Source organism: Ictidomys tridecemlineatus, chromosome 13, assembly GCF_052094955.1.
Source record: "Ictidomys tridecemlineatus isolate mIctTri1 chromosome 13, mIctTri1.hap1, whole genome shotgun sequence".
NCBI lineage: Eukaryota > Metazoa > Chordata > Mammalia > Rodentia > Sciuridae > Ictidomys > Ictidomys tridecemlineatus.
In genome coordinates this window covers 51,240,894-51,254,117 of record NC_135489.1, presented here as the reverse complement: position 1 = coordinate 51,254,117, position 13,224 = coordinate 51,240,894, and the positions used below count along the sequence as shown (strand labels likewise).

Sequence of the window (13,224 nt, the reverse complement as noted above, 5' to 3'; positions counted from 1 at the left end):
GTTTCTAAATTGTCCTAATCATCACTAACCACATGTTACTATTTAAACTTAATGTAAAATTCAGTCCCTGTTGTATTAGATACATTTTAAATGTGAAGATTATGTCCAAATGGCAACACAATCATAAGCAGGTGGATGGTGATCCTGCCACCTCTGGTTTGGTTTCGTCAAAAGGGGTGTTTTTTTTGGGGGGGGGTACTAGGGATGGAATCCAGGGGTGCTTTACCACTGAGCTATATCCCTAGCCACCACCCCTGCCTTTTAATGTTTTAAGACAGGACCTTGCTAAATTGCTGAGTCTGGCCTCAATTTGCAATCCTCCTGCCTCACCTACTGAGTCACTGGGATTCATGCCCCTGGATCATGAGAACTCTTGAAACAGTTTGTTTCAAGATAATTTTCACCATGAAAACATTTTAGGAACTGTCAAAGTCACTGTTAGCGAAAAGATGCTTTCAGCTTTTTATTGGTAATCACCCTGAATTAAGCAAAGCCCAGTTACTAAGCAGAGAATGCTATTACTAAGCTGGCAGACTTATTTCATGCAGGCCAGATCATCCACTATTTCTAATATAGAGTGAGTCTTTGAACAGTTATCCGAAATGAAAATGGAAATACTGCAAGAGATAATTTTAGTAGTCCCCCGCCCCCAGAGGAAATAATGTTACTTATTCTTCACTGGAGATTTGTTAACTAAGCAGAGGTGATAATTTTTTCAAGATTTTAGCACAATGGCAATAGCTGAGCAAAAATACACTTTTTAAAATCCTGAATAAGATTAATTCAGAGAATTAAGGCAGATTCTATAATTCTAATCTTGAAGGAGAAAAAGACTAGTTATTACTAGTCTTCTATTAGTATTCTATATAGCTGTCTTTTACCAGGTTAAAGGATCTCCCTTTCTGTCCTATTGAGTACAAAGGTCTGTTGCCCACAGGCATTCACTGTTCACTGAATGAGGTAATGGTTTTCTTCAAGGATAAAGCTTGTTAGTAGTAGCATAAAACTTGAAGTTATTAGAGTAATTTTCAACTATTTATCTTGGTAGGGCAATTTTGATTGTTTTCACTCAACTCTCCTCCTCCTTCAAATACTTTTAAACTCAAATCTTTCAGTTTTAATACTTTCAGATTTTTACACTTAAAGAGAATGAAAGTCTTCCACTCCCTGATTAACTCTGAAACAGTCCTGTTTTTCTGTAAATACCAGAAGTTATTTTTAGGACTGAAACAATGACCTCACTTTCCCAGGCATGTAGCTTCAGCTGTTTTGATTGTGGGCAGGTCAGGAATGTCTAAAATTTATAAATGGACTCATGATGAATCTCTGCATAAACAAACATGGTCTTTCAACTGGGGTTGCTATAAAACCATATACAATAAAAAATACTATATTGTATTTTAAATAGCTTGAAATACAACACAGAAATCTGTCTTTTGATAAAAGCATTTCATAGACTCTCTTGAGCTAAAATAGTTTTTAAAAAATAGGACAAATAAAACTTATGCTCAGTGACCTAGTCCATTTTTAAATGACATAAAATAATGTACAAAAGCTTAGAAGATAAAGTGGGGACACATAAAACAGATACATCAAACTTAAGAATTCTTCTTAAAGCTACTACAGTGTCACTATATACAAATTCTACAGGAAATTATTTTAAAAACTGGAAGACAAAGTGCAGGAAACCTGATTAGGGCAGTTAAAATTATACTTCCTTGAGAGGAGAAAATAAATGTAGAGAAGATAGGACTGTTAGGAAAACCGAAGGGAATACAAGAGGGGTCTGGCAAGCCTATCATTTTCTGGGATTTACCTCTTCCATCTTTCTTTGAAACTTATTAAAACTAAAACTAACAAAATCCAGTTTTGGTAAATAATAAGTTAAAACAAGTCAGTATTTTATCATAAAGTTTAATCATGGTTCAGAAAAAATTGAGTGAATAACTTTCTCTGAAAAAATATATTGACTCTGTGTAGACTGCAGTTATTGGGGGTGAGGGCAATGGTAACTTAAATTACCCTATTTTCTATTCTGAAAATGACAAAAAGTCCCATTTCCAGTCTGATTATAAAGATACATGAGCCTCAAAATGGCTGAGAATAAATACAAAACAAGAAAGGCAAAAGCTGTAAAGCTAAAAGGCATGCAACAGGCTCTAAGAGAAAAATCTCAGAAATACCCAAAGTGGCAACAAGGAACATTTGGCTGGAATTTGAAGATCTTTTCAGTCATCTTTGTCTTTTGCTCCGTGTTTAAGGATGCGAGTGAACTCAATGTAATTGAAATTCCCCTTTTTGTCAATAGGGGCTTCTCTGTACAGCTCATCCACTTCCTCATCTGTAAACCGATCACCCATGGTGGTCAGCAGCTCTCTCAGGTAATCCTCCTGAATGGTGCCTAGAAAATAAAGAACAGGGGATCAGAATACATACTACTGAGACTAATTACAAGGCCTATCTACACTTAACTACACATACTGTTTAAGTTAAGAAACTGTAAACACACAAATAAATTAGATATGGGGTTTCCACCTGCTTTTGGCAACCTCAGCAGACAGGTGCCTAGAAAAATATCCAGCTGCTTTGCAGCACTGCTCTATCAACCTGCCTCCACATCCTTCTTCTGACCTCTTTATAATAGAAACTAAACCTATGCCCAAACAAAAGTAATATGGTGTGACTAATGAAACTAGGCCTCATGGCTCCTTGAAATGGCATGAATGGTCATGCCTATGCTACAAGCAAATAGCGGTCACCTGCCACATTAAAATCAATACCGCATCATGAATATCAATAAAAATACTTTAGTTGAAAGAATAGTGGAGTCCTAAAGCCCGGTTTAACAAGCTATATTATTTCAGGTATTACACTTTACCTCTTTGGTTTTCTCACATGTGAAAGGAAAATTTTAATGTTTACAAATCTAACTTATAACAAACATGGCCAAGCCTAGAATGTGCAAAAACATGGAATAAATACTGGTGCATAAAGTATGTCACTGACCCTGTGTTAGGTAATTGGGATGTGAAGGGTGAGCTGAAAGGTATGTTTTTTTACTCTGGGTTTTGTATATGTGTGTGTGCACGTGCACATACCCACTATTGGGGGGTTGAACCCAGAGATGCTCTATCTCTGAGGTACAACCCCAGCCTTTTGTTTTTTATTTTGAGACAGGGTTTTCCTATGTTGCAGAGGTCTGCCTCAAACTTGTGATCCTTCTGCCTCAGTCCCCCCAAGTAGCTGGGATTACAGGCATGTGCTATCATGCCCAGTTACTTGTGGGTTTTTGATACAAAGGTTTTCATAAAACCTGCCTGCCAGCTGGGCATAGTATCTATAGTTTCAGCTACTCAGAAGACTAGGGCAGGAGGACTGTGAGTTTAAGGTTAGTTTGAGCAACATAGAGAGACTCTTAAGAAAGAGAGACAGACCCTGCCTGCCTAAAACAATAAATATATAAATACTTGTAAATATAAAACACAGAAACAAATTCCCAAATGTCACCTATGATTTACTTTCTTATATTGGCATTATTTTGGAATTTTAGCTTTGTGGAAATAAATTCTCATTTCCAGTCAAGTCATTCAACTATTCCATAACTAATTATCTACTGTGTGCAAGGGCTACAAAGATGGGAATGAAATACTTTTTAAGACAAAGAGCAATTACTCTGGAAGTGGGAAGAAATTGTAATTATTGGGAACAAGCACACAACTAAAATATAAAGTCAAATAGTGTGTGTGCCACAAAAGAGATACAGATACGTACAAGGAATGGAGAAGCTTTTTGCTTTCCTGGGAGCCAGGAAAAAAGAGTAAGAAATCACAGGCAAGGCTCCATAAAGGATGAGACCATTGAGATGGGTATGAAAAACACATAAAACCTTTTCTTCTTTTATAATTTTTTTTTCTTCCATTAAAAAAGTAGAAACTGCTCACAATTAATTCAAACAATACACGAGTGTCTTCAGGAGTCAAAAAGGTAAGCCTCCTCTGGCTACATTCTTCCTACATTCTACTCCTTCCAGAAATAAATTTAAGAATCTTCATTGAAAATGCAGAAAGAAGAGGTGGTATGGTAAGAAAGGCAGAGGAAGAAATGATGAAAGTCAGCATAACAAAGCATGAATGTGTTTGGAAAGAAGTTAGGGAGACAATACAAGAGTGGAGGGTGCCTTGAGAAGGCAGAAAGCAACCATACTGTGGGGAGCCTTGGAAGCCAGAGTAAGGAGACAATGCTGGCATCAGCAGGCCAAGACCACATCCAGCACTGAAACTAGTCTAAGCAATGTTCCTCCTCCATGAGTTGGGAATCTTGGAAAATATTCCCTTTGTGTTTTATCTTATATGTACTTCTGCCAAAGGATCAAACATTTATGTAATTAATGCGTTGTTTTTGTGAGAGTCAACTCTATGCTAGTCAGTGTGCACACTGTCCTACTTCCTCATTTAGTCCTCACAACCACCCTATGAGGTAGGTAATATTAATGCCCATTTCAAAAAAAAAAAAAAAAAGAAAACCAAGATCAGGGTTGTTGCTCAGTGGCGGAGTGCTTGCCTAGCATGTGTGAGGCACTGGGTTTAATCCCTGGCACCACATAAAAATAAACAAATAAAATAAAGTTATTGTGTCCATCTACAACTAAGAAAACATTTAAAAAGAAAAAGAAAGAAAACCAAGGCTTAGAGAAGCTAAGTAGATGGCACAAAATTAGACAGCTATTGTGTGTTGCAGAAGAGGAACCTGAAATCCAGTAGTCTGATTCCAGAGCATAAACTCTGCTTGGTTTATTTTTAAAAAGAGGTTAGCAGATTTAAAAAATTTTAGAGTTCAGAGATCCCTGGTAAGCAAACAGGTTTCTACTGGTGCCACAGACTGTGGCAAATATATAATTTACACAAGATTGTTCTCACCAAAGTTACTCATTCTACACATATTTGCGGGGAACCTAACCCTCTGGAATTAACATTTTAGTAAGAGGTAACCCAAGTTTCCCAAAGATATCTCAAATACAACCTACAAAATTTATAAATTACTAATATTTAAGGAAAGAGAGTATAATAAGTGATAAAGGCACTCCAGGAAAACCCTGTTCAAAAAAGTAAGGGTAGTATAAACCTAAAGGTTTTATCACATTTTAGGTTATTTTATATATCAGGTATTATAATTAAAAATCAAATCACTTTGTAATTAAAGATTACCTCTGACTTACCAGTAGCTTCTTCATCAAAGCAAGCAAAAGCATTTCTGATAACATCTTCGGGATCTGTGCCATTTAACTTCTCACCAAACATGGTGAGGAACATGGTGAAATTGATGGGTCCTGGAGCCTCATTCATCATGGCATCCAGGTATTCATCAGTGGGATTCTTCCCTAAACAACAACAAAAATAAAAAGAAGAGAGGATCATAATTTCAAGTATACTATGAAGCATATCAGCTATTAATCATAGTAAACATTTTGACAAGAAAGATGATCATTTGTACAGTTTGTTGTTTGCATTCATGACAGCAAACTTTTTAGAGAAAAAGTCTTCGGAATGAATACAGCCTAAATTAAGAATTTGGAGACTGTAAATATTCCATTAGGATGTTAGAAAGAATAGTACTGCTTCATACTCAAGACCAGTGTGTCTCCCACCAACATACACATGTGGCACCCACCCCAATTCTGAGACAGGAATAATAATCTGCAGGTGTTCATGTGGGACTTTATTTGAATCTAAGACATTAAACTGGCTTCACAGAGCTTTAAGAATCACAAAATAAACATGAAAGGCATCATGGAAATTCTATTCAGTATATTAATAGTAAAACTGAGCATTACCCAGTGAGGCAAGCATATCATGCAAATCTTCCTTGTCAATGAAACCATCTCTGTTCTGGTCAATCATGTTGAAGGCCTCTTTGAATTCCTGAATCTGTGATTGGTCAAACATGGCAAATACATTGGATGTTGCGCGTTGAGGGCGCTTCTTGGTAGTCTTGGTCTTTGCCCTTTTGCTCGACATGGTGGTGGTTGAATCCTAATTTAAGAAGGGAAATTCAAGAAAAACAAAATCAACATCCAAAATTATTTAAGTCTGAATAAAAACAATGATTAGCAAAAGTAAACTGAATTGACCTTCCTGATATGTTTGAGTTACTTAGAGATGTGTCTGGAGCAGGAGAATGTCACTTGGTAAAAAATCTCTCAACTTATCAAAACCATTACTCAAAGAACCAAACTAAATTAAAAAAAAAAAAAAGACTTGGTTCAATGAACATTTTGTTGAAAGGATAATGGAAAAATATAGAAAACTGAAGTTAATCCACCTATAATTAACTTCTATAGACATTATTCTTAAAATCATGAATTTTTATAAAAGCATTTCAACAAAATTACATATCCCCAATACTGCTGGATAGCCTAACAACTGATAACCATAACACTAATATTTATAACATTTAATAACAATATAAGAATAAGAAACAAACCCCAAAAAACTTAGGTATAGTTCTATGGGGGTGCTGAGAAATATTAATTCATCTTTAGTAGGTCCACCTAAAGGTCTCATTCTATAGTGGACAGAAAGTAAGAAAGTAGGGAGACTGAGTGGTGGAACAGGTCTTCTCTCCTAATCACTATTCACAAGCACTATTCTTACACATTCAACTAACATTTCTCAGTGCACCTTCATTTCTGGATCCAAAATAGTTCAAGAAACATTCTGTTGAAAAGATAATGGGAAAATATAGAAAACTGAAGTTAATCCACCTATAATTAACTTCTATAAACATTACTCTCCAGTTTCTTGCATTAGAGCCATATTAAACCATTGATATTACTAAAACATCTAAACAAATCAGAGTACAATTTTTTAAAGCTTAAAGATTTTAAATTTAGTTTAAGTTTTAGAGAACATTTTAAAAAGCACAGAGATTACCTTTGCTTTCTAATAACCAAAATTTATCCCTACAAAATTTAAGTTAAAACTAATGTCTAATACATAAAATGAAAAGGCAATTTTCCTTTCAACACTCCATTTTTAAAAGATTATAATATTTATTTGAAGCTACAAATCCCATAGTCATCAGATAAAATTCTACTGTACCATCCTTTAGAGGTGATGTGGTTGAGAAAGTAGTCTGCAAAACCTCTGATCAGCAAGAGTAAGACACTGTATTGAGTTATATTCTTCTGAGCAGGTCTAAAATAGGCACTACTGATTTCACTCTCTGACCAGGATAACAATTTTAAAGCTTACGTTCTGAAAACAACATTTAGCAATGATGTGGCAAAACACTATGCCCTTGCTCTAAAAATAAGTCTGTGGACTGCAAAGAATGAACTGCTACCTAGATCTCAGCACTCAAAGTGACCCTTGGAATATAATGCTTCCTATGGGTTTAAAATGTTATTTTTCAATCTTTCCTTGATTGAACTATATCACCCAGACTAAATTCAATTATGGAAATAATTAGAAAAGCTCTACTTGTATTATTTTTAACTGAGTCTCTTTTTAGATTTTAGTTCCGAATTCCATAAAGGGTAGTCACAAATTCCAGCTCATCCAATATAGCTGTCCTTGCAATACACTGGAATGTATTCCTGGAAAAATATACCATACACAACATAGAAATTATATGCTCCTCCTGAATTTCCTTTTATCACTTCTTTATGAAGGTACTTTTCAGGACCCATGTAAGCATTCTTGAATGCATGTATTTTCTTTCTGTTAATACTTTTGTGGCGGGGGGGGGGGGGGACTGTAAATCTTCTTTAAACTGTACAGAATTGTATTTTCACCTTCTATTCTAAATGTTGTTTTAAAAACTAGAAAAATTTATGGAGTATATTATTCCTCTGTCTCTTAAATGTACTCAAGGACTTGGCACAAGTGGTCAAGACCCAATGAATGGTATGCACTTACCAGTCCACACCGCTTTATATTTTAGGTATGCCATGCCTTTGCAAGCCCATCTTTAAAAATAGTCTGTTTGGTATGACAACATTGTCTTTCTCTAATGATGCAAAAATGTCAGTTATTTTAAGAACAAAGACCAAAGAGAATTATAAGTCAAATGGTTAATCTACAAAATATGCTGATGGGGGTCATCTACATACCTTTTAAAATTACTTAGCTTGGGTTGTAAAGTAATAGATAAATAGTTTTTAAATTTTTGAGTATTTTCTATTATTTTAATCAAGCATTTTTTGAATATGTACATGCATCATAAAATAATTTAAAAGGTAAACCTTGCAGGTGGTATATGCCTATAATCCCAGAAACTCAGAAGACTGAGGCAAGGAGGATGGCAAGTTGAAGGACAGCCTAGGCAACTTAGCAAGACCCTATCTCAAAATACAAGATAAAGAGGGATGAGGATGAAGCTCAGTGGTAGAGCATCCCTGTGTTCAATCCTCAATACTGCCAAAAAAAAAAATAGTTCTAAAGGTGTTGTTTTTGGTTTTTTTGGTCAGCACAGACAATAGTCTCATAAAACTTTACATCATTCAACAGTTAATCTTATCAACCCTACTATGATCAGTTAATCATACTACTGTGCATCAAATATCATTAGGGCTGAATACTAGTTAAGAAATGTAAGGCACATGTCCTACCTGCAAGGAGCTTAAAATATAGTGGGGAGGCAACTATAAAAAAGTGCAATGATTGGTTCAACTTAGGAAATGGGTCACATAGTTTTCATTCTAGAGGTATGACTCTAAAAGTTAAAATAACATGACAAAAATGAAAAATAATCCATAAGGTGGCACATGACTATCAAGTACTGTTGAGTTCAGAAAAAAATGTGTGTATTTCTAAAAGATTGGATAGAGGGAAAACTTTGAAAAACCATGAGTATAACTTGCAGGCTATGAAATACTGTTAAAGAGATTTTGGTGTTAGTTTTAATTCTAACAACTAAGGCAGTTAATTCCACCAAAACTGAGTGTCATGTTGCCCAAGTTACTACTTGGGTTTTAACTTTTTCAAGGAAATTGATTCTGATCTAGGAGTTTATCTCCCACCAGGAACCTGGAGCCTTGCAGCAAGGAATTGTTCAGATTCACAGTCCTTATTCCAAAATAAGGAAACTGGTTTGTTTTTTCCTACCAATCTAAAAGCATGGCTAAAATAAACACAGGTGGAGGGAATCAAACCAGTGCTGTGATCAAGATCATCATCTTTGATATTGTGTTTCCACTTTGCTATGATTCTGGTTTGCTGTCCATTTTACTAACTCTCAAACAAGTGATGCTATAACTCTTCATGCAACAAGTCTTTTAGAAATGCACACCTCTGTGTCAGTCTAGAAAGTTAGGGTAAAATAAATTTGAAAATACTTCATACACCAGTACATGTTTTCTTTATTTAGGATGGATGGGAAGCACTTGAGATTTCCAAATCATAAGGATCCTTACTTGTAAAGCTGAGTCCTTATTTTGGAAACATTTTAAAAAGAATTTTGGCGGGAAGTGGTATTTGTTGTGTGAAATTTAAAAAGCAGGGAGATTTGTAAAGCAGCCTTCTTTAACATGCGAGCATTTCAGGAATGACTGGGGAGTCAAGGGTGATCAAGAAGATAGTAAGGACAATCAGTAGCAGCCAAGACAAAAGAAGGTGTGTCAAAAATGCTTAAGATGTTACCGACTAGACCATGAGGTAGGAGAACCAGAAAGCAGAGATCTTCACACTTTCCCCAAACACCAAGGGCAACAGAATCTTTCAGATTTTCTAGAAATGATGGTATCTAAAGATTTTTGAAAACCATGTAAAAAATCTATAAAGTGTGACTAATAGTTACAATTCTGGAGTTCTGCATTTCTACAGCGATAATAAATGTAAAATAATCTAGAAACTTTTTCTATAGAACTAACATTTAATATATTAAGAATACTCTGGGAAATGTACTATAACCTTTGATGAAAATTTCCTATCTTAAACTGCAGAGTGTGAAAATCCAGTTCATATATCTCATTTAACTAGCACACTTTTTTTTTTTTCAAACTAAGAGATTTGTTTTTTGGTGCTAACCCAGTTTTTCAAAAGTATATTTGCAAGTTGGTTTTTCCGTTCCAACTAAACCAAGTTTTCGTTTCTTACAAAAACTTCCGGTTGGAAGTCAGAAAAGTTCTCTTCGACTGCCACACCCAAAAGTTCTTGCCACTTGACAAAGACAATTAGTTGTCAGGGGTGATTTGGCAGTAAAGCCTCTTTCTAAAATAAAATCCTTTTCTGGTTAACTCCTTATCAAAGGCCTTCCAGAACACGAAACAAACACCAGTAGCTTTAATCAACACTTGCCTTCTTCATCTTTAGAAATAAAACTTCTTACTTAAAAATGTTAAAATCTTAATTGAACCCACATTTCTGTTCTGAAGATTTCTAAATAACTGGCATATGCTTTCGTATACCTACTAAACTACTTACAAAGGAAACACTGACTTAGCCCTGTGTCTCCACCCTAAAGGGAAATTGTCATTTTGGGGCTTTCCCTTAAGCTGCAAACTAAACCCCAACACTCCTCTCTGTCAAATATCATTATAATTAGAAAAAAAGTTCTAATTACAGAAATGGGACATCGAGCTGCGATTTGAGTTGGTTATTCCTCCTAAACAACAGCTGCAACCGGAGGGAGGACGGGGGCTGGGCGGGGAGGGCCACGATTTTAGCGCAAACTCCCTGGAATCCGGCAAGTTTATGTTAGAAACTAAACTTAGATCCCAGAGTCAGCTCTGCCGGGTTCGGGTTTCGCGGGCCCGGCAGACACCCAAGCTTTAGGCGCCAGCAAGCTAAGCCACATTTTCCGAGATACAAGTTTCAGCACAGGAGCGAAGTCTGGCCATCTGGGCCACTTCTGGCCGCGGCCCTCGACTCCACAGCTGGCCGCTGGGCTAAAACCCGGGATCGGCTGGCACACCTGCCCAGGTGCGCTCCGGGCGCCGGGATCCCACGGCGGAGCGCCGCTGCCCGCCCCGCGGCCCCGCGAAGATGGGCCCCAGGAATCGGCCTCACGCGCCCGACCGCGAGCATCACTCACCCTACACAGCCACGAGAACCAAGCACCTTAGCGAATCCCCGCTGCCTCAATCACCACCTTTCTGCCCCAGAGCCTCTGAAAACCAACACTTCCGGTCTCCGCTTTGCAAACCGGAAGGAAGCACAGTCACCATTCTCTGCCCACAAAGTGGGCTCGACTTAATGGAAAAGCGCCTAGGAGGGAAGTTGCTAGGATGGTCAGCCGGCGAGATACTGACCGAGTGCACCGGTAGGAAGCATAAAGAAAGGGACTTGAAACATAACGGAATGTGTAATGGCTCGCTGGGTCTGATTACTGAGCTTCCGTCTTTGGTGTATCTCTACTTGATTGAAAGTGTTCCTATTCCCCCCTCTTTTGTCTGCGTATGGTTGGGTCTGTCCTGTGGCTTTGCCTCTCGGCACATTCCAGGGCACGACGAGGGGCGGGGTCCTACAGCCTAAGTCCTTGTAGGGAAATCGTCGAGAGGGCAGCTCGGCCCACGTGACTAGCCCTTGCTCCGCCCCCCGAGGGCCCGGCTGCTCCCTCTGGGCTCTAGTGCGCCTGCGTAGGGGTTGCCTTGAGCCGTTTCTGCGGCCACTTCTCGTAGCTGTGCGTGTAGCCCTTGAACAGACCCTGGCGGGCTATTTGGTCACTTTATGCAGTGTTTTATGAAGAGTCCACCCCTTCCACACAAGAATAAACATTGTGAAGTCCTAAGGGCCCCCAGCCAAGTGCCTGTTTATCTTTTTGACTCTTGACGGACTTCCTAAGGTCAAGAGTGGCTGAAGATTTCCTCCCTCTTAAGAAACAGTAGCTGTTATTTTCCCCTCTGACCATGATTAACGAGGAGAGCCCGAGGAAGGCAGGAAGGTGACTCTTGCTTCACCTCTTCCTATAATGAGGACTTGCAGCTTGGTGGAAATAGGAATATAAAGTTGGGTCTATTTTTTTTTTTTCTCAGCTCCCTTTGTCTAGTCCGGCTTCTTGACAATGCCTCTTGTTACTCAGCTTTCTGACCTCATCGGTGAACCAATTGTGTTGGATCCGGGAACTGAGACTCAGACCATCACCCTGGCACTAAGGTCCGGTGACTAGTTCGGTTCTTGTAACCAGCACAGTTCTGAAGTTTGGGGTTACCCTGTGGTCTTCGCCTTCAAAGCTGACTCTGACTTGAATCATGAATCTGAAATGAAAAGGAAGATTATACCTAAATGCTGCGATGTAATATGTTCTAAATCTTTGTAAGATCCAGGTGCTTTCCAGGAACTCGGGAGCATTACCCAATGACACATTCCGTGCTGGGCGTGGTGTTGCACACGTGTAATCTCACACACACACAGACTCAGAGTTAACTTAAAGGTTAAGTCACTGAGAGAAAGAAATTGCCCCAATTCTGTAGATGGCTGAAACAAAAGTGATTTGTTTGTCTAGACTTCCTCGACAAAAAGATTCATGGGGTACTAGTTTAAAATACAAATAATTGGGTGCTACATCTTCAACTCACTGAGTCAGAATCTTCAAGGGCAGATCCTGGGAAGCCATGGATTTAACAGGATCCCTAGTGACTCATCGGGGAAGGAGAAGACAGCTGAATGAAAAGCAGTGGCAGTGCACACTCCAGAGGGCTCCGTAGGAAGGGAACTGCCCTGTGTTTTTGTCATTTGTCTTGGGCGGCAGAGCACGCACCTGCAGTGCTTCTCACCTCCACTGGGTGGAGGCCTATCACCGTGAAGATGGTCTTCCACCTGTGTCCTCTCAGGGGAAAAAAAAAAAAAACAAACCTTCAGATCCTAAGGAAGTGGACAGTTCGGTTTTCTTCCCAACTTGAAAGAAACATTTCTTTTGCTTCTCTAGTGTCAGATAATTGTCTTGTCTGTCTTCTACTCGATCAACTGGTATTACACAGCAACTGCATTGCCTAGGTCTGTGGTGGGGACTGTGGTTTACCCTGTTTTAAAATTAAACAGTTGCTGCCTCTGGGATGGGGTGGGCTGGTTTAGTAGATAAGGATGCAGAGTTATAGAGGGTGTCATGTATAAGACAGCTAACAATGACAGAGTATCATTCAACTCAAACTGTAGTGACCACAGACTCAAGTGGGCCTGTGGTGCTCGTGATGGTTTTCGAAGTTTTGCAACCTCTCTCACACTTGTAACACCCTCTGCCTCATCCTCACTCTCAGCTGATGAACTTGTTCATAAGTCACAGAGAAAA

General features: G+C 38.4%; 1 protein-coding gene and 1 long non-coding RNA gene across 3 annotated transcripts; one reads left to right on the top strand and one right to left on the bottom strand.

Annotated features, from left to right (window-relative positions):
• Positions 1 to 1,898: 1,898 nt before the first annotated feature.
• LOC101966943 (myosin regulatory light polypeptide 9) lies at positions 1,899 to 11,377 on the bottom strand. 2 transcript variants are annotated; one of them, XM_040274779.2, is made up of 4 exons: positions 11,249 to 11,377; positions 5,831 to 6,029; positions 5,216 to 5,377; positions 1,899 to 2,401 (listed from the first exon to the last, which is right to left on the bottom strand). In XM_040274779.2, the coding sequence occupies exons 2-4, from the start codon at positions 6,012 to 6,014 to the stop codon at positions 2,229 to 2,231; spliced, it is 519 nt and encodes a 172-aa protein (XP_040130713.1). In that variant the 5' UTR covers positions 6,015 to 6,029; positions 11,249 to 11,377; the 3' UTR covers positions 1,899 to 2,228. The 2 variants fall into 2 exon arrangements, with proteins under 2 accessions (XP_040130713.1, XP_005337174.1); XM_005337117.5 differs by lacking the exon at positions 11,249 to 11,377 and adding an exon at positions 11,032 to 11,171.
• LOC144369855 (uncharacterized) lies at positions 11,157 to 12,222 on the top strand. Its single transcript, XR_013429669.1, has 2 exons — positions 11,157 to 11,259; positions 12,019 to 12,222. It is a non-coding gene; the product is annotated as an uncharacterized LOC144369855 (long non-coding RNA).
• The last annotated feature ends 1,002 nt before the right edge of the window (positions 12,223 to 13,224 follow it).

Excerpts from the sequence above, each read along its gene's own strand:
- LOC101966943 (XM_040274779.2), bottom strand. The coding sequence starts at position 6,014 with ATGTCGAGCAAAAGGGCAAAGACCAAGACTACCAAGAAGCGCCCTCAA. Across the intron at positions 5,378-5,830 it reads TGATATGCTTGCCTCACTGG|GGAAGAATCCCACTGATGAA; the intron begins GTAATGCTCAGT and ends GTTGTTGTTTAG. Across the intron at positions 2,402-5,215 it reads CTTTGATGAAGAAGCTACTG|GCACCATTCAGGAGGATTAC; the intron begins GTAAGTCAGAGG and ends TTTATTTTCTAG.